The 21,638-nt window shown below is 35.3% G+C and overlaps 1 protein-coding gene and 1 long non-coding RNA gene across 3 annotated transcripts; one reads left to right on the top strand and one right to left on the bottom strand.

The window, feature by feature from the left end:
- Positions 1 to 1,386: 1,386 nt before the first annotated feature.
- On the bottom strand, positions 1,387 to 3,334 carry LOC125200139. 2 transcript variants are annotated; one of them, XR_007172684.1, is made up of 5 exons: positions 3,177 to 3,334; positions 3,085 to 3,116; positions 1,963 to 2,504; positions 1,663 to 1,887; positions 1,387 to 1,553 (listed from the first exon to the last, which is right to left on the bottom strand). It is a non-coding gene; the product is annotated as an uncharacterized LOC125200139 (long non-coding RNA). The 2 variants fall into 2 exon arrangements; XR_007172683.1 differs by having other exon boundaries at positions 3,085 to 3,334.
- A 1,637-nt stretch (positions 3,335 to 4,971) lies between these two features.
- Positions 4,972 to 9,828, top strand: LOC125200142 (pre-mRNA-processing factor 19-like). Its single transcript, XM_048097890.1, has 14 exons — positions 4,972 to 5,038; positions 6,193 to 6,275; positions 6,578 to 6,802; positions 6,958 to 7,074; positions 7,318 to 7,413; positions 7,517 to 7,576; positions 8,021 to 8,095; positions 8,207 to 8,311; positions 8,425 to 8,535; positions 8,622 to 8,702; positions 8,773 to 8,869; positions 8,995 to 9,046; positions 9,335 to 9,429; positions 9,563 to 9,828. Exons 1-14 carry the CDS (start codon positions 4,972 to 4,974, stop codon positions 9,679 to 9,681), a joined length of 1,383 nt encoding a protein of 460 aa, XP_047953847.1. The 3' UTR covers positions 9,682 to 9,828.
- The last annotated feature ends 11,810 nt before the right edge of the window (positions 9,829 to 21,638 follow it).

Here is a 21,638-nt window from a genome sequence, read left to right as displayed (position 1 = left end):
ATTGCTACACAATTCAGTTTCTATACACAGGCATACCTTCACAATTTCTGCCCACTGTTGGTCATCACAGTCAATTTTGTGGTCTTCATTCAGATTAAAACCGTTTCTCCGAGAAAAAGTAATTTATCATTCTCAAATCTTCTTTACTTAGTTTTATTGCTGATAAAACTTTTTCTTTATTGATTGTGAAGGTTTGATAATTGATGCTAAATTTTCTTAATTTATTTTTTTGCAGAAAGATGGAAATGCAAAGTTCATGCGTGCCAAATCATGGCCCTACTTTGACGACTGGAAGGAGATTTTTGGTAAGGATCGAGCCAACGGGGAAGGCACGGAGGACATAATGGATGCAGTAAACAACATATGCTCACAAGAGAACCTCGGGGGGCTTGGCGAAGGTAATAACTATAATGCAGGCTTCGGAGATTTCTTCATGCCCAACCAAGTGCTCGACCAGCAGTCTCCTATTGCTGACTCAGAAGGTGTATTTAATGACGTGGGTGAAATAATAACGCAGAATACATCGACAAAGACAAAGAAGCGCAAGGCTCTGGGAGAAATGGATGATGGTCTCGTTGATATGCTTGGAAAAATGCATGACGCTACCAATGATCGTCTTCAATGCTTGGCTTCTCGTATCGGATATGAGTTTGACCTCACCAAAGCTCGAAAAGAAGTGTTCGATCTTGTTGAAGTTGTGCCGGGCCTAACAATTAGGCAACAGTTTGCCGTGTGTGGCTTTATTCTGGATAAGGTGGAACGCCTCGACTTTTTCATGGGGCTGCGTGAGATAGCAAAGAAGGAGTATGTGCAAATGGTGTTGGAGCAGCTCTCGCCAAAATGATTTCATGTTTTTTATTGGAGAAATAATAGACTAAGAAGCCTTTTTTTAAGATGTTTTGAATTTAGTAATGTGTTTTGAACCAATTTCAATTTTTGCATATGGTGTACTTTTTTTGTGATGTTTTTTTGAACTTGGAAACGTATTTTGAATCATTATCTATTTTGTGTTTGCTTATTTTTCCTTACCATTCATACATTCTTCTTTATATCATTTTCTTTCAGTAAATCCAATAGTTGTACGTGATTGGGTAGTGTTTTTGTGCAAGTTATGGTGAATTGCAGTTAATTGAAAATTTTATGTATAGCTAATAGAAGAAAAATATTATCTCTTCTAGAGAAGAAAAATTATGAAATTCTTTTTATATATAAAGAGGATAAAATCTTCATCATGTCTCCAAGTGATGATGTGTGATGATTGTGCATTGGTCATGGATGTATTCTTTGCCTGCAACAAAACTGAATAGCTTGCAGCCAACTACCTATACATGAGTTTGATGACTGAAATTTTGTTGATTTCTTCTTATTTTTGTCTTCTAAGGCTCTCTCAATCACATTACGTGCTCTGGTGTGTCTCATGTTAAAAATTTCCTTTGGGTTCTGAGGCATTTCTGCAATAGGGCCCCAATCCTTTAAATGGTAACGTACAGCTTTGTATGGAGTCAAGAATCCATCGCAGTTTGCGTACCCATTGTCGCACAAGTAATAATTCCCTATGTTCATGCCATAAAATTAAACAAAATTCACAAGTGACCAAATATTTAAAAAAATGATGTCAGCCGACAATGTGTGGAGCACTAGGTGTGTGATATGTTAAATTACCTCTTGGTACTCGCAATCCATGAACCCGATTGACTGCGTCACGAAGTACTCTAGAATCTGCAGCCGAGCCTTCCCATCCCGGTAAAACATAAACAAACCTCATATATCGATCACACACACCAATGTGTTTGTCGATATTTGTCCCTTCCGTGTCCGATACCTTGGCTTGTCTGCATTAGGCACAAGCATGTTGATATACGTCCCATCAAGGGCTCCCAGACAACCCTATAATTTTCGACAACAAAGTGAGCAGCATTGAATTGGTTTAACAAGTGCTAGAATCAACATATATAAAGTTACCTTAAACCACTTCCATCGTGGATCAAGGCAATCGTCGGTTATTGGGTCAGGCTTCACCAAAAAAAGGGTGTGCATCTTTAAAATCGCATGTAGAACACGATGTACATAGTGAGATATTGTCTGTCCCGATCTCAAAAAATCAAATTTAACAATCCTATTCTTTTTATGGTGTGCTAAGATACTTAAGAATATAGCTACTTGCTCCTCCACAACAACATATTTCCCATCCGTAAGACCTCCTATATGTCTAACATAACCTCCCAAATGTGTTACGGTCCATTCGGAGGTTGTTCACACAATCGACATCTGTGGCTCCTACTAACCTATCCATGTGATTAACCTGATTTGGCATCCGACTTATTATGGTGAATGGTTGTCTAGCCGCTGCTCGTCGACTACGCGCTCTGCTACGAGTCCTTGCAGCTATTAGGTAAAGAATACACATTGTTTCGAACTTGTAGTTGTGCATAATGTCCTCAAGTATTAAGGCAATTGATGCATCGGATAATTTACGAGTCTCCATAACACTGTGATCTTGTGATCTGATAAAAAAAAATAATATGATTATATATTACACAACAATTCAGTTACAAATGATTCAAACACCCAAACATATAAGGCAAACGTTGACAAAATTTACAAACAATCCAATAATCTGTCAAATAAAATCTTGTGTTCTATGCTAGATGTGGCCAGATAAATTCACTATAAAAAGCTTTTTTTTTTGGCTAACATCAGGAGGCAGAATATGGAATTGTGGCCAGAACAATTCAATCACACGATTTATATCTATTCAATTGGGGACAGATAAATTCAATCACAATAGACAACAAATATATTTGAAACTCATCAATTACATTGAATTGGGGGTAGAAACATTGTATCAAAATTATTTAAAGACTTCAGTTTGATTGATTAAGTCGATTTAGAGCAATATCAATATCACTGAGAGCCATCCTTTGATCATAAACACAAATAGGCTAAAATTTTAAAATTGAAATAAGGTAGTGAAAGCTAAAACCAATCAATTGAACAGATGAACCCTAATCCACATTTAAATCGAAACTACAACGATCAAAGTACAGAAAAAGAGAAATTGAATAGGAAATAACTAATTACTACCTCGTCACTGTGGTTCTTCAATCCAGCGAGCCCTAATCCCCAAAATTAGGAAAAGATCATAGAAAAATAGAGAAAAAACGGAAAAGGAATACCTGACCAGAAGAAACCCTTGCAGATGAAATTCTACTCAAATCGATGCCCTAGCGTCAACCATGGAGGATTGTTGTGAATGGAAGAGATGAAATTCTAATCAAATCGATGCCCTAGCGTCAACCATGAAGGATTGTTGTGAATGGAGGATTGCCCTAGCGTAGAGAATTTGTTTTGAATAGAAGATGACGGTAGAAGGGTATAGGGGAGATTTTTTATTTTATCTGGATTCATAAATTGAGGTAGGAATAGTATCCCACCAAATTGGTAAGATACATATCTGCACATTTTGAGGCTATATCTGCCGGGCCAAGATGGGCCATAGTCAATAACACGGGCTTTGGGATAGTGTAAATAGGATACCAAACATTTAGAAATGAATGGATATATATCTATATCTTGGCTTTACTAGCTTATCAAACGGACCCTTATAGTATATAGTTTGGTGGGACAACTAGTCAAATCGATTTTATTGGTTGTCCATACGCGTTTCTTACAACCAAATCTTCGGGAGAGGGTGAGAATGAAAACGATCATAAATTAAATGCAATGCTCCTATATAGTATATGTTTTTTGTAATAAAAGAGTAAATGATATACTATAACACAATTCAAGTAGTAATACCATTCTTACAACCAAAATCTTCGGAAGAGGACGAGAATGAAAACGATCATAAATTAAATGTAATGCTCTGATATAGTATATGTTTTTTGTAATAAAAGAGTAAATGATATGCTATAACACAATTCAAGTATTAATACCACTCTGTTAACTATGCAGGACATTCGTATTTTGAAAACGTTTCAATATTCATTCGTTAGAAACATGAACGAATAGAGAGTCCTTTCATTGCGTGTCACCAAATTTTCATTCAACCAAGCGATGAACTAATGGAAACTTTATCTCTCTTGATTAGTTTCAACAATCTCCTACGAAATAAATTTATACTTTGGTTTTATTAGGATGAAATAAACTCACAACGATGAATGAGTAAAGTTGCAAACAATATATAAATATTACCCAAATTCAATTAGTATGAGGCATATTGGGGAGCAACCTATAGGCAAAACCGTGAAGACTTAGCTCAAAGCAGACAATATCATACTAATTTTGGAGTTTTGGGTGAGTTTCGATGAAAAAATTATTTTCGATCATTCAATAAATACACTAAACCACAATTGCTTGCAAATTTGGTAAACACATTTAATCATTATATATATTTTTTGGCATCATATACATTTCACTTAAGTCATTACTCCCTCCGTCCCGCTTTAGGAGTCTCGGTTGATCAATTTTGGGCGTCCTGCTTTAGGAGTCCCGGTTGAGATAAACTAATAAAAAATGCCTACAAAGTGTTAAAAGTGGGTCCCGACATCCACTACAACATTTATTTATTGGATACTCAAGTAAAAGTGAGTCCCAACATCCACTACAATATTTAATTATTACACACTCAAACATTTTTTTCTTAAAACATGTGCCAACTCAACCGGGACTCCTAAGAGCATCCACTATAGTGGAGCCGCGGCCGGGCCACGCCAGAGCCGCGAGCCGCGGCTCCCTATAGTGACGGGGATGGGCGGCCGTGGCAGGGGGGGGGGTGCCCACGGGAGCGCCACGATCGTGGCCTGGCCGCGGCCCTCCTATTGCCGCGGCTCCCCCTATTTCTGATTTTTTGTTTATTTATTTTTTTAAATTTTCGAAAATTTTTCTATATATACCTAAAATTCAAATGTTATTTTTACTCTACTCTCACACACAATTTACCCTATTCCCTTCAATTTGAATTTTTGTGAAATGCAAGGCGGAGACGATCCTGGTTATGGCGTTGATGGTGATGGCGTTGGCGGTGATGATGCAACGGGTGAAGATGAAGCGGCGGATTCTGATGATGACACCGAATAGTCGGCGATGGCGGTGTTTTTTTTAGTTTTTGTTTGAGTGTTCTAAAACAATTTTCGTTGTATAATTTTACCCCGTTCTATAATACAATGGAGATTTGATTTTCAATTTAGTTTTCATTAAATTATGCATTTTATTTAATTATTATAGTCTAACAATTTTTATTATAGTAAAATTAAAATATAAATAAAATGGAAAAAATAAATTTTTTTATGGCTTGGCCATGTCCACTATAGTGGGAAACATGGGCATTGGTGGCCCGACCACGATTTTGTGGCCTGGCCACACTTCGTGGCTTGGCCCGACCAACTATAGTGGACACTCTAAAGCGAGACGGAGGGAGTATTACTTAGAGCATTATAATAATTAAACGAAGAACATTAAGTTGTAGGTAGTTTTAAATATATATATATATACATATTACATTTTCATGCAAATTTCTTCATCCAAACATTTGCGATTGAGATTTCATTAGAATTCTTGTAAAATTGCGTTTTTTTAAGGATTTTTGGAGATTTTTAAGGATGGTTAACTAGAGAGTAATATATGATAGTATTAAAGATTTGAAAAATCGACAATGCATCGAGTTCATTATGCACATCTACGATCACATACATTGAAGAAGAATCTACTTAGTTTTATCAAGTGGAGTTTCTATTCGAGCAACGTTTGTTTTATAGTATGCACATAGAACTTGATCCAATGTAAGTTTCCACACCAATACAAAATTAAATTATATGTGAGATATAAACAATGGTATTAATAGCATGATGTTGTACACAAAATATATTAAAATTGTGTAGACGATATAAATAATGATAGACTATTGTTGTACATAAAATATTCTACAATGTATTAGTGTAGGAGGTATAAATAATAATATTGTACATAAAATATTAGCATAAAATACATACCAATATATATACACTTTTTTATTCTGATGTTTTGAGAATGAATCAAGTAAATGATATTGTACATAAAATATTCTAGCGCATCCAGAACAAATCAGCATCAGCCATGAGATGTTCAAGTAAACCACCATTTTCGTTCTCGCAACCATCACCTTCCTCTACGTTGCATGTATTTTGTAATTTTACGTATGCATTTCGTTCGCAGTTTCTGGCAGGGTGCCGGAGGAACCTGTTATCACAAAATCCGGTTTCCCCTTTGAGAAGCGCTTAATCGAGCGCCATGTCTTGGTTCGTTTTTTTCTTTATTTTTATTTTTTAATTATTGTGGCATTTCTATTCTTCAATATTTAGCTCCTTAAGGAATACTTGGATAATCATTTAATTTAACCTGCATAGGATTTTTGTTTTTCAATCTTTCACACTGCTGGAGAAATGTCTAGATTATGTTAATAAATCTGTTAGTGATGGAATACACTATTTTTGATTTTCTTCTGTCTCATTGCTTTTTTTCAATTCTTTCTTCTTTTTGAATTTGTTCAGGACTTTGGAGAATGTCCCATGACTAGAGAGCCTATGACAATTGATGATATTTTACCTGCCAAAGGGAAAAGTGGTTCTTGATTTCTCAGATTCATGTTCATTCTGTGTTTGAGTTCTTGTGTCGGTTTATTAGATTATCTATCGTGCATGTAGCAATCGAGGACAGTGAGGTGGGTCCCGATGGGAAAAGGATTCACCAAGGAGTCTCAAGTAGCATTATTTCCGAGCTTACAGATTGTAGTTCTGCCCTTTCAAGAGAAAGGAAATGGCGAGAGGTTACTCTAGTCTTGCGCCTCTTGTCAAATAGAGTGGCCTTGAATCTATATATGTTTTTTTTCAGGAACTCCTGTTTTTGATGTTCTATCATAGATGTGTATATGATAATATGATGTTCTTTAATCGATATGTGTTTTTTTATTTCTTTTGCTAGGTACCATCAACAGTGACTCCTATTGATACCGTGGAGAGGTACACTCAACTTACCGTAAATCCTCTTCATGAAACCAACAAACCTGGGATTTTGTCGATGGACATCTTGTTCTCTAAGGTATGGAAACTTCACTTTCTATTTAGATCTTTCTGTCATGGATTTCCTCGGATTATTGTAGAGCTGTTGGCTTTTTATGTTATTGCCAAACTTTGCTATATCCATAGCATATGTTGTTGATTAGTACTCTGCAATTTTCCTTTATGATATTAGTAGGTATATATTTTTCATTACATGTTTTATTATTTATTCGAATTCTTGATATGAAGACATTTTGCAACTTCTTCTGGATGTTTCTCTTAGGATCTCATTGCCACTGCTGGGGCAGACTCGAATGCTGTAGTTTTTGATAGATCATCAGGCCAAGTAGTATCTACTCTCAGTGGCCACTCAAAGGAGGTTGGCACTGAACATTGTCTTGTTCTTCATGTTTTGTTTTTTGATCTCCCTCTGTTTAAACTTGTTTGGACTCTTTCAAAAACATTGTTTAGTTCTTCTCTAGGTTACAAGCGTCAAATTTGCTGCAGAAGGTGAATTAGTGGTTACTGGCTCTGCTGATAAGGTAATAGCAACCATGATTTCAGCCCATTTTAAATCTCTTTTACTCTGTGTTTTGTTAGTTGTTAGTTGCTAACTTTCTCTGAGCATTTGATGCAAACTTCTCCCCTTTTAGGTGACTTAACATTACTATTTGCTCTTATAATTATTGTTATCATAATAATGATTTGAAAGTATGTCAAATACTGTGGGAGAGAGCACTAATAATCACTTCTTCTGTGGGAACCTTTTCTTGTTAGGCATGAACTCTGTTATCCATTATTTTTTGTAACAGCTTTTGGTCGAATTAGGTTCTTTTATGTAAAACTGACACGCGGAAATTGAGTGTTTTGTGATAGTTTGGAACAATGGAGTGCTTGTGAGCTATATGGCTTTACTAACTCCTTTTTAGCATTCTGCCAGTTATATTTGTTTATTCTGCAACATCATATCATTCTACTCATTGCAGTCAGTTCGTGTATGGAGAGGTTCTGAAGGTGGAGATTTTGACTGTTGCCACATTTTTGAGGATCATACTGCTGAGGTAATTAACTTGAATGCTGGTTAGTGAATTTTAAATCTGATACAATTTGATTCATGGCTTCTCATTCCTCACACTCTTGATTTAGCTTTGCTTAATACATTTGTGTGACAGGTGCAAGCTGTTACAGTCCATGCAACCAATAAATACTTCGTCACTGCTTCTCTTGATAGCACTTGGTGCTTCTATGAACTTTCTTCAGGTTCTTGTCTCACTCGGGTACAGACCACGGACACATAAAGGAACCAAATATGTTTATTTCTCTGCCTTTCAATTTTACATCTGTTCTGGCGAGAATTTTACTTCTGACTTGTGCTGTATGGTCTTTGCAGGTAGGAGATCCAACAAGATCTGCTGGGGGATACACATCTGCAGCCTTTCATCCTGATGGTCACTTCCTTGGAACGGGTACATCTAGAGGGCTTAGTATGATTTGGGATGTAGCAGATTCATTTACATAAATTTTCTATCTATCTGGATTTTTTTTTTTTTTGATATTGTGATTAATCTAATCGTCATTGGCAATGAGCAGTCAATTATTAGATTCTTGAAGGGGCATAAAGGGGCTGTAACAGCCATTTCATTTTCAGAGAATGGTTATTTCCTGGCGGTAGGTTTTCCTTTCATAGAAAGTGACATCCAAGTTTTTTATGCCATCAATATCATGTTCGAACTTTCAGACTGCAGCACATGATGGAGTTAGGCTTTGGGATATGCGGTTGAGCACGAACTTTAGGACTTTTTCCCCTTATGATGAGAATACGCCTACACATTCAGGTTATTTTTGTATCCTGACTCAATATATATTGATTGATGGTTCTGCATGTGGATCAACATATGCATAATTCAGAGGTTTATTAGTATTCTCTCATTCCTCACCCTGAGACCTTCTGATTTTGCAGTGGAGTTCGACCATAGTGGAAGTTACCTTGCTCTAGGAGGATCAGACATCAGGTACTGAACTACCACTATTTGGCTCCACTTAACATGTTGAATTCGCCCACCCCATCCACCACCACCAATTAAAGAATAAAGTAAAAAAATTACACAACTGCCACTTGTAAACTTCTCCTTCTTTAGTATAACTGAGTATATCAGAGATATTTTGTTTTCTTCCATTTTTCTGAAGTTTTTCAATCTAGTGGTATACATATATTTGAAGATCTTTAGGTGATAACAATAATTAGTTTTTTCTCTTTCGGTGATTGTGAATGATCCATTTCATTCATGGTAATATTACAGAGTCTATGAAGTTGCAACAGACAGAGTCTATTATGTTAAGAGAGACAAATGTAAATGGAATTGCATAAAAACATTCCCTGACTTGTCCGGCACAGGTATATTCCTCATCCTTGATGATAATGATGCTTTGCCAGTGACTTTGCAGTTTGCACTACAAAGATTAGCTGTATCTTAGCTTTTCACTTGCTCAAACTGTTGGTTCTTATATCACTCACTACACGGGTACAGGCAAAATATTAAGTGTCAAGTTTGGCCCTGATGCAAAATACGTGGCTGTTGGGTCGATGAATAGAAACCTTAGAGTATTTGGGCTGCCCGAGGAAAACGATGATCAGTCCGAGACATGAAGAGTTTACTGCGTCCGGTAAATGGCTGTGGATTTTTTGGGCTGGAGAGCCGAGATAGAACCTGATTTCACACAACCAAGAGGGATACGAAATTTGTAGTATCATCTTAATATTAAGTTCAATGATTGGTTGTTGTGTAAGAATAGAATCTCCCATTCCGAAGAGCTTTCTTTTTTCTATTTCAATTGTTTCCTATTGTTTCACCAGTGTTTTAATGTCACTTTTACTTCTCAAATTTATGCAGTTTATTCATACAGTATATAAATGGAGTACTTAATGTTAGAAGTCCCTGCCATTTTTTTGTAACTTGGTACTTTGAATGCATAGAAAAATAACCTAGAGATAATTAAGCATAAAAGTGGTTACGTCATCTGCATATACTTCAACTTTTAAATGTTCCTCCCTCAGTTCACTAATACAAGTCAAGTTTGATAGGACATGATTTTTAAGAAATGTAGTAGAAAGTGAGGAGAAAATGTTGGTGGAAGGTGGGTTCTATAAGAAAAAGAAGAGAAAAAAATTCAAACAAAATTAACTATATAATTTCCAAAAGAAAATTGGGATCTTGTAAAGGTAGTAGGAGTATAAATTTTACTATACCAAAAACGTCAATTGCGTCTCTTGTGCTTGCGCTTTTAGATACTTCAAAACATATGAAATTCCATTTAATTTTGATATATCATTCAATGGTATACCAAAGTTCGGTACGATATACCGAAATTTCGATACGATAACGGTATAGTTATTATCCATACCAAAATTTCGGTATACCGAAATCCGGTATACCGAAACTTTCGATACGGCAATGATATGAAATTCGTTTATATTGATATTTTCGATACGATAACGATACATAATTTTTGGTACAATATACCGTATCGACCCAGTTAGGGGTGGGTAAACGGTTTTCGGTTAATTGGTTAACCGAGAACCGAACCGAAACCGGTCGGTTATCGGTTCGGTACCGGTTATATGTTTTTTCTCCAAGTCGGTTATCGGTTATAACCGATTATATCTAAATTTTGTCAAAGTCTCGTATTGCAATGTCAAAAAAGTCCATTTCAATTTGTTTCACTATCAATTATAGTATTATACTACTTATAAATTTCTAACTCAAAGTCAATAAAGTGCTTAAGCATTACTATTTCAAAAATAGAATAGCCCTTCACTTATTATTGGAGAAAAGTTTTTAAATTATAGATCATGTAAAGTTTAAGTATTTTAATGTGTCTAAGCAATTTATGTATTACTTGTAAATAGAATAATAATAATGATAATGATAATGATAATGATAATGATAATAATAATAATAATAATAATAATAATAATAATAATAATAATAATAATAATAATAATAATAATAATAGATGAAAAGTTAAAAATTAAAACCATAAACAATTTTAATAATTATTATACTTTTAGTTAATAATAGAAGAAATTGTAATTTACTTTAAAGCTTTATCAAAATAGAAGAATTTTGTGTATTGTTTTAAGCAATTCGGTTAGTTCGGTTATAACCGATAACCGACTGGTTCTAACCGAGTCGGTTAATTAAATAACCGAACTAGAGATCGGTTCGGTTCCGGTTAGTTTTTTGACAAAATTTTATGATCGGTTGTTTGATAAATGTCCGTAAATTTTATGTCTGTTGCATCCGAGATGGTCCGTAGAATTCATTTTTTTCCTATTATTTTTATGAAATGGTGGAGTATTTAATTTCTCAAGAATTTATTCATCAAATTTCAATCTCAAAGGCCCTTTCCCTCAAACCAAAAAACATCAATCCTGCGTTGCTCATATGGGCAGAGGTAAAAGGAAGATGTGGCAACTTTAGGAAATAGAAAGAAGTTTGGTGGATAAGAAAGTTGGGGAGTTAGAAATAAGTTTGGCAGAGAAGCAAATGGAAATTGAAGAACTCAAAGGTAAGTTGGAGGTACTTGATGTCTATGCCGTTGTTCAACAAAGATGAACCAGTTGATTGAGCAGCTGCATGAGAAGAATGAGAAATTGAATGATTTAGAAGAGTTAAACTGGCGATTGCTAAAGACCTGCAAGAGGCTTACAAGGAACTAATCGCGGTACAGTTTCAGTTTCTAACACAACATTTCTGTTTTCATGATCTCAAATATTTTCAGGGGTTTACTGAAATTTTGAGCAGCAGCCGTGTTATAGGGATAAAATGAATGTGTGAAGTTGATGTGAATGTGTTCAAAAATGCAAGTATGCAAACATACCCACCCGACATACCCACCCGAAGAAGCATGTATCATTACTCTTATGCTTTGTTCCTTGTGGCAAGAAAAGCTTAAGGGTCCTGATTGAAACCCATTTCAAGTAGTTGAAGATAGCAAGGGGATTGCTCAGGTAATTTGAAATGAATTCACTATAGTTGCTTTGCCTATCATAATTTACATTTTATTGCATAATATATTCTACTTCAATATGTAGCGTGTGCTGAAAGAGAATGATAAATTGCTAGTAGTCTAGAAATCTACAATGCCGTTACTTAGAGCCTTGAAGGAAATCCAAGACGTATTGATTTTCGATATATTTCGATATACCGATAATATCGATATGTATCGTATATTCGATATAAAACGGTATACGAAGATCCATATTGTTATCGTATCGAAAACTTACAATACGGTATTGTATCGTACCGAAAATTTTGGTATACCGAAAATTCGATATTTTTTGATATTTTTCAATACAATACGATCGATATACCGAATTTTCGGTATATTTACCCATCCCTAACTACCCACTGCTGAAACAAATACTAACTCATGTAAAAAAAAATATATATTCCACATATGTCAACAATGCCAATACACCATATTGTCGGATTCTATTAATTGGTCAGGTGGAATTTATTATTGAGATCCGAGGAATAATGAAATATACCGTTTTTTCGGTATATTTACCCAATCGGTTAAAAAAAAAGATGAAATCAATTTAGTTTAATTTCGAACTGTTGATGAAATCAATTTTCCAATCGGTAAAAAAAAGATGAATAAACACATATTTGTATGAATCTGTAATATCAGTTCTGGCATCACTCGGTTTGGTCGCGCCTAGGGTGGCCGATCACCTCACTCTTGTGAGGATGTTTGCGGGCAAACCCCCGAAGAAGGGCAAGTGTGTGCTGCCCAAGGCGAAGGAGGAACCGCCGCTGTTCTATATGTGCAATGTGTGCACATTTAAATCACAAGATTTGGATGAGCTTAGTAGTCACTTTCAGAAAGCTCATGGCAACAGTGATGATGGTGACGAGCCGTGCTGGATCTGTGGCAACGGTGGTGTTTCCAAATATCCTTGCTGCACTTTCGGGTGTTCTTGCCCAAGGGTCAAGAAACCTGGCTGGAGGGATATGCGTAGGCTTTGTGCGGTGACGGCCAAGCATCAGTAGTGGATGATTGCGCAAGAGGAGCAGACGATCAAGGATCAGGAGGAGCAGCAGAAGAAGTCTACGAAGAAGAAGAAGAAGGGATTGTGGTTGCCATTAAATAGTTAATGTAAAGATTAAAGAAGAAGAAAAATGATTGTGTTAGACAAACAAAATTAGTCTCACACCCTCCTCTATCGACCACCCGTCATCTATAATATAATAAATAAAGTTTAATGAAAAAACCCACCGGTGGAAAATTGGTTTTCACGGTAGATCTAAAGATTATTTAGATCTAAAGTTCAAAACATTTGATGATGATTATCATGTTTTGATTTTTCAGCGATTATGTGGTTCTTTTTTATACTCCTACATCCCGAGTTTTATAGTCACATTTTGCCATAAAAGTCCGTCCCACATTTATATAGTCACATTTTGAATTTTTCATATTTGTGGACGCAAAATTACCCGTTATTTATAAAATTACACCCGAATGCCATTATCGACATAAAAAATAAGCGAAAGCAAAAATAAAACGTGTCAACAAAGGGGACCCACCTCCAACCAACTCACTTAATTTATTACACACTCTTTAAGTCTCACTTCATTTCTTTACTTGCTCCGCTTTGTCTCAACCCGTTTGATACGCATTCCCATAGGCATCCGGCCATTGAAATTATATATCATCAATTCCTTAAAACTCGTGCCTAACTAAATGTGACTATAAATGTGGGACAGGAGGGAGTATTTTTTTTCACTGACTTGGAAAATTGGTTTTCACGGTGATCTTATCTATTTAGATCTAAAGATCTAAACTTTTGATGATGATTATCATGTTTTGATTTTTCACCGATTAGAAAATTGGTTCAAAATTGGAAAATTTGTTTTTTTTTTTATATTTTTTCATTGATTGGAAAATTGGTTTTCACGGTGTCTAAATAGTTAGATCTAAGGGTGTCTCCGGTGGCGCCCCTCCCACTCGCCCTCCTACTAGCCCGTCCCATGCCACGTCGCACTAGCCCTTCCCATTCCACTCGCCACATCACTAGCCCTTCCCACTGCACTAGACTTCCCGCAATAAAATTAATAAATTTACAATTAAAATTAAAATTTACGGAATTAAAATTTCGACACGAGCCGTATTTATAGAGTTTTTTTTTTAAAAAAATAAAATAAAATTTCGTTGGGACGTCCTACCCACGCCCCGACGGGCGAGTGGGAGGGGCGCCGTTGGAGATACCCTAAAGATCAAAACTTTTGATGATGATTATCAGATCTGTGGAACAATTTTTTGATGAACAAATTTTTGATATAGTTGATCATGATTTTGTATCGATTAAATTCACCGATTTATCATTGATTTTGAAACTCTATCAAATTCACTCTATGTTTTAACCGATATTTCTTTTCATTTTCGCTGTTGTTAGATCTATTTAGATCTAAATATTAAATTATTCTTTTAAATTTTGATGATGAGATCTGGAAAACCGATTTCAATTTATATCCTAGAACAAATTTTTGATCAAGAAGTTTTGGATATAATTGATTTAATTGAATAAATTGTGTTTTTCTATTTTTTATTCTATTTTTAAAATTTTTGTAAAAAATTTGATATTTATGTTATCGGTTTGCCTATTGTGGAGGAGGCCGAGTGGTTGCACAAGCGAGGTTGCAGCAGTTTGTCTCGGTCCTAATGCATAATTTTCCACTATTAATGTTGTTTTATTTGGTTGAATAGTTTTTAGTATTTAAAATTTAAAACCCTTTTCAAAAAAATTAGCAAAAGTAAGGTGCATTACAGATTTAGGCCCAATATTTAAAATTATTCCTAAACCCAAAAGGTTTCTTATAGTAAGATTTAAAGAAGCCCATTTCGAATTTAACCTAAATTTCACTATAAATACAAAACTCTTGTCTATTTTACTGTGAATTTGCTGAATTTACCGTGCTTTTTGAGATCGTATCAACATGTCGTCCATTTTCAAAGGTATCCTCTCTTCTTTTTCTCGGTATTCTCTCATCTTTTTCTCTCTTTGAGATCTCTATGAAGTTTTGTTAATTCATAGCAAAATTTAGTTTAATTTCAACGTTGATGAAATCGCTGGGTTTAGGGCTTCATAGAGACCAGTTTTAATTAGTTCAATAGAGATCAGATGTTTGAAATTAGATCTTTGTGATCAGATCATCGATCAGATGAAGTTCGTTAATTCATAGCAAAATTTAAATCAGTTCATGTGAGATCTGAACAATTACCTAGATCATGGGTTGATAGGTATATTGTACCGAAAATTTTGTATCGTTATCGTATCGAAAATATCAATACGAAAGAATTTCATATCATTACAGATCGGAAGTTTCGTATACGATTTCGATACCAAAATTTCGTATGGATAATAACTATACCGTTATCGTATCAAATTTCGTATATTGTACAATTTTGTATACCATTGAACGCTATATCAAAATTAAATGGATATCTATATATGATTTTGAACTTTTAAACTTAAAAAAAAATTAACTATATTATTATTATAATTAGTATAAACGGTATGTATCGATAAGTCAATATGTATTGATTTTCGATATATTTCGATATACCGATAATATCGATATATATCGTATATTCGATATAAAACGGTTTACCGTAGTATAAGAAAATCCATATCGTTATCGTATCGAAAACTTACGATACGGTATTGTATCGTACTGAAAATTTTGGAATACCGAAAATTCGATATTTTTTGATATTTTTCAATACAATACGATTGATATACCGGTTTTTCGGTATATTTACCCAACCCTAACTACCCACTGCTCAAACAAATACTAACTCATGTAAAACAAAAAAAATATTCCACATATGTCAACAATACCAATACACCGTATTGTCGGAATTCTATTAATTGGTCAGGTGGAATTTATTATTGAGATCCGACGAATAATGAAATACGGAGTATTGTTTTATTTTATACTCCCTCTGTTTTAAGGTAGTTGAAGATAGTTGAATTAACCTAAAGGAAATGCTCTAATTAGTTTAGACGGAAGGAGTATGAGTTATTTGTTTCGGCAGTAAAGGGTAGATGAGTTTGATAAATACCCATAAATTACTATTTACTGTATCCGGAGATCATCCTTATTTAATGCATACAACTGGGCTAGCATTAAGACTAACCAAAAACACCTCCTGCGAAGAATGACACGTCGAAGCTCGAGTGGCCACAAAAGGAGCCGACATCTATTGTGTGAATAACAAGTCGGCGATTGCGCTATCCAAAAATCCAGTGTTCTACAACCGAAGCGAGCACATATGATGTAAATATCTAGATATTATAGAATTCTCTAGAATTAAGTAGGAGAATATCTAGATATTTTAGTAGAATTCTCTAGAATATAGTAAAATATCTAGATTTTTATGGAGAAAAATATAGATATAAAACATTAAAAAATCTAGTAAATAATTCTATAATAAGAAGTGGAGGCCTATAAATATGGGTAAGTTGTAACATTTTGTATAAATTGAGAACTTGGAGAAAGTTTGAGAAATAAAAGTGTTCCTTTGCTTTCTCACATAACCAACCTCTCCTAAATCATTTCCCACATATTCCACCCAATCTCCTCTCAAATATTTCCTTTAGACTAAATTACTGCTCCAACATATATCTTATCTATATTCCAACAAAGGCAACAAAACAGTGCAAAAGCATGATCCTCTATGGTCCTTTGATATCGCTGAGAAACATCCTAGATAGATCAACTTCTTTCAACGACTCCCAACGTCTCTTTCATCTACTTGTGAAATCTCAATTGAGATTAAATCATTGTTTGAGGGGATTGATTTTTTTCCATCAATCAGTCATACTAAATTCGAGTTACTTAACATGGATATATTCATAAAGTGTATGGAATTAGTTCAGAAATGGCTGAAAGATGCAAAGATTAAGAACAACAATATTGATGAGGTGGTGCTAGAGGGCGGGTCAAGTAAAATTCTAATGGACAGGAGTTGCTCGGGGGAAAGAAGTTTGGAAGGCCATTAATCCAGTTGAGGCATTGGATCATGGTGCTCCAGGCATGCTGCAAACTTGAATGGGGAAGGCAACAAAACGGTGCTAAAGCTCATTCGTTTAGACGTTGCTCTATTACCTCCTGATATCACTGAGACAAATCTTGGATCAATTGTCACGGATGTTGTTGTTAAAGGGTTGGCAACAGAAACACACACATAAATCAATTACATAATAATTATGATCTATTTAGCAGATTATTTAAATAAATTCTATTCATAAGGGGAATGGATTAATTCATCAAACCACGTGCCCCTACACTCCCGAACAGAATATGGTAGCCGAGAGGAAAAATCGGATAATCCTAGAAGATACAAGGGCCCTTTTTCTTTGACTCAAATGTGCCTAAATTCCTCCGGCTCGAAGCAGTTGCTACCGTTGTTTACCTGATAAATAGGCTGCCCACTAAAATACTAGGTATGAAAACACCCTGCAAACTCTCTCATCCCTTACTGATATTCCTACACCTCTCACTCTTTCGCTAAAAATCTTTGGTTGCTCCGTTTATGTGTATGTGCCGAAGCATGAAAGGAACAAATTTTATGCATGTGCAATATGTGTGTCTTTTTGGGGTATGGGATAAATCAAGAAATTTATCGGTGCCTACGACACAGGTGAAAAGTTATAATAACCATGGTGCTCTGCTCACCTGGTCAGGATAGTCCATTACGATATTTACGTTACGGGTAGTCCCACATAATTTAAATACCATTCTCACTTTTACCATTTTTGGTAGTGTGGACACCATATTCCATTAACTTCGTTAACTACTACATGTTATTATAAAACCATCTTTAAAAGTAGGACCCACATCCCACCGACCTTTTTTCAACTCACTTTCCATTAGATTTCTTAAAACCAAACGTGCCCAGATGTCAAACTGAGACGAATTATACAGGATGGAGGGAGTAATTTTGAGAAAAATGTGGGTATTACTTATCACACCAAACTCGGGGTCAGGGGGAGAGTAGTAATATTCAGGGGAGTGTGAAACAATTAGACCCCTTGATTTGCTTGTGCCACAATCAAGCAACTCAGTCGTGGAACTAATAGAACAAGCTAGTGTCATCGCCAAGCTAGTCACGTCTGCTGTAGAGCCTCCTCAATCGCTTATGCCTAATTCTAGCTCTCCTCCAGTGATATCCGAGGTAATTCCTGAACCGAGCTCAGAAAATACAGTTAGTTATTTCTTCTGACAATTCTGGTGTAGACGAGGACGAGAATGCAACGATTGATGGGGATATTGGCCGCTATATACTCCCCTTGAGAAGTACTTGGGAAATTCCGGCAAAGCGATACAGTCCTGATAGGACTAGCAAAGACAAATATTCTATGACGAATCTGGCAAAAGCAAACTTACCTGAGATGCCAAGGGCATTTGAAGCAGCTCTCTATGAGGGGAAAGAACTGCCCCGAATAGCCGAAGAAGCTATGAAAATTCCATACTGGAGGGAGGCAATGCTAGTAGAGATGCGGGCTTTGATGAAAAACAACTGCGAGATATATCTTAAACCGGATAGAGTTCGAACATCAGAGTGTAGATGAGTCTTCGCCATCAGAGGAGGCCTGATAGCTTGCAACAACAAATTAACCTTTGGTTTTCTGAGACAAAAATCTCATTCACCTAAGTACTTAGGAGAATTTCGTCTAAGGATTTTATTGGACATAGATTCAAAATTATAAGTTTAGATTTTATAATGTAAAAGCCCAATAACCTATTATTCATTCATCCATAATGGAAAAGATTGCACTGTAGGCAGCCCACCTAATATTTTCAAGATTATTATCGTGTGATTGCCTGAATATTAGAGGCATATTGATATTGGAATAATGCCAAAAGCATGCACCATTTGATGAAAATGTCCTAAAAAGGTTATTATGAACACAAACATCTTCTTATACAGGTATTTTAATTTTCAATGGTCTAATGAAATTGATGGTGTCTAATTAATACTCCCTCCGTCCCGGCTAAGATGACACATTGCTTAGCTGGCACGGAGTTTTAGGAGTTATTGGTTAAAGTGTTTAATTGGAGAGAGAAAATGTGGGTGTAAGTATTAAAGTAGAGAGATAAAGAAAGATGGATATTTTAATAAGAGTGAGAAAAAGTGGTTGAGTGTATTAATTGGAGAGAGAAAGTTTCAAAAAAGGAAATGTGTAATCTTAGTTGGGACAAACTAAAAAGAAAAGCGTGTCATCTTAAGTAAGACGGAGGGAGTACTACATTTTTGAAATGTAGAGGCATTATTGAAATGTTTAAAATATTACTCCCTTCGTCCCAGCTAAGATGACACATTCTTTAGCCGGCACGAGATTTTAAGAGTTATTGGTTAATGTGTTTAATTGGAGAGAGAAAAGGTGGGTAGAAGTATTAAAATAGAGAGAGAAAAAAAGATGAATATTTTAATAGGAGTGGAAAAAAATGGTTGAGTATATTAATTGAAGAAAGAAAGTTTCTAAAAAAAGAATGTGTTATCTTAGTTGGGACAAACAGAAAAAGGGAAACGCGTTATCTTAAGTGGGACGGGGGAGTAGATTGAATAAAAAAATTAAGTCATTTAGTGTAAGTATCTTTTAGCATTTGGATAAATTCATCGGTTGTAGACGAGGCACAGAACATATTAATTATACGAGTTTTGGTTGGTGCAAATGTTATATCTAAATTTAATCAGATCATCAAATTTATAAGTTCCATAACAAACTACACTCTTTGAATAATTTTTTGGTAACTTTTGTTAAAAAAGACATATGTTGTCTAAATTTTCAATGACAATCTTATCAATCACTTGGAGAAAATGAACATTGAAAAACAATAGGGTTAATAGTCAAGTAAATACCGAGTTTGGTCAAAATTCAATTAGTCCCATAAAATTTAAAAATTATTAATGTACTACTAAATTACAAAATTTCATTTTTTAGTTTTCCCATTTTTATACAAAACGTCTTTTCTTAATCCTCGAAATGACATTGAATTAAAATAAGTATACAACACCGTTTTGAGCATCGTCAAATATATTGTTTTGTACTCGAGTAGGATATTTGAGAAAAACTGAAAATTTTATGATTTTGTATTCTACTTTCAAACTTTAAAAAATTGACCATAATTTAATCAAATTATATAATTTAATTAGTTCATCCCAAAATAAAACAGATTTTATGTAATCATTTTTATTTTTAATTGTATAATTCAAAAACACCACGTCAAACAGCAGTAAAAAAAAAAGAATTTAATGAAAAGTAAATGCTCAAGCCACGAAACGGCAAGCTACAAAAAAGCAAGCCAAAAATCGAAACCACCAACAAAAATCGAAACTCTCTCCCTTCCAGAATAATGTATCCAAAACAAGCAAACGACCTAAAACAAGCAACCCAACAAAAGACCCCCTGACCAAACCAACACCTACAACAGTGTTTTAAGAGAAGGTAAAGCCAACAAGTGTCAAGAGTTCAATCGAAAATTAGCACAACATACCTCTTCGTGAAGCTTTTGTTCCTATCCAACCTTTGACAACCCTCAACTCATCTACAGACAACCCTAGTGCAATGGGAAATTCCGGGCACCATCCTTTCGCCAAGTTCCAAGAAGCCAAAAAAGTAGCTTCTTCTTGAATTTCCAGTTGCCATTTTGTTTCTAATATCCCAAATTGTCCACACAACGACATAAAACACGGCGGTCCACAAACGCTTATCAATTCTTTAGAACGGAGTACCCATCCAAGAAAGCAAGCATGTGGGGAGACAAAATGATATATCCCAACATTTGCATTAGTGATACTAAAGATTGCTCAAAGGTTTGCAATAAAAGAACAAGTGTTCAACAATTTCAGTCTCTTCTTTGCACAAAGTAAATCGATCATCTTCAACTCTAGCTACTCCCAATCTGAAAAGCCTCACTTTAGTGTTGATTTTTCCTTGAAGAAGAAACCATACTTAAAGTTGTGCTCTTGGTGGAGCAATATTCCTCCATGCGAGCCTCCCTTGTACTAGTGGTGAGCTCTCGTCTTCCATGATCTTGGTAACATGCAAACCAAAGTCAGACATTTAGAAGGAATTTGATAAATCACTCGACTACACCCTCCTGTCATTCATGTTTTTACACGGCTTTATAAGATTCACAACGTTGATTATATAGGTCTCTAAAGGATTCTTCTTCCCACGCAAAAAGATTTCGCCTTCACTGGAAGGCCCATCTCCACTCCCATTCACACATATTCCTATTTCTTGAACAAAATCTTGTTTTCTATGCAAAGAGCATGAATAGCCTGAGAAAGCTGAGTCGAAGACTGCTCACCCCTACCCAATTATCAAACCAAAATCACATGTGAGCCCATTGCTAACACTAGCACAAAATGACATAGGAAGAATGCGATGGCTTAGGCATTCGAAGTAGTTGAATTTGGGGATATTAGTAGATGCATCAGACATGAGAGGAATCAATAAATAAAATCGTTGCAACAACAAATTAACCTCTGATTTTCAGAGACAAAATCTTCTTCCTCCATAACCAT

Source organism: Salvia hispanica, unplaced genomic scaffold (genome assembly GCF_023119035.1).
Source record: "Salvia hispanica cultivar TCC Black 2014 unplaced genomic scaffold, UniMelb_Shisp_WGS_1.0 HiC_scaffold_825, whole genome shotgun sequence".
Classification (NCBI taxonomy): domain Eukaryota; kingdom Viridiplantae; phylum Streptophyta; class Magnoliopsida; order Lamiales; family Lamiaceae; genus Salvia; species Salvia hispanica.
This window is presented reverse-complemented; position numbering and strand designations above follow the sequence as displayed.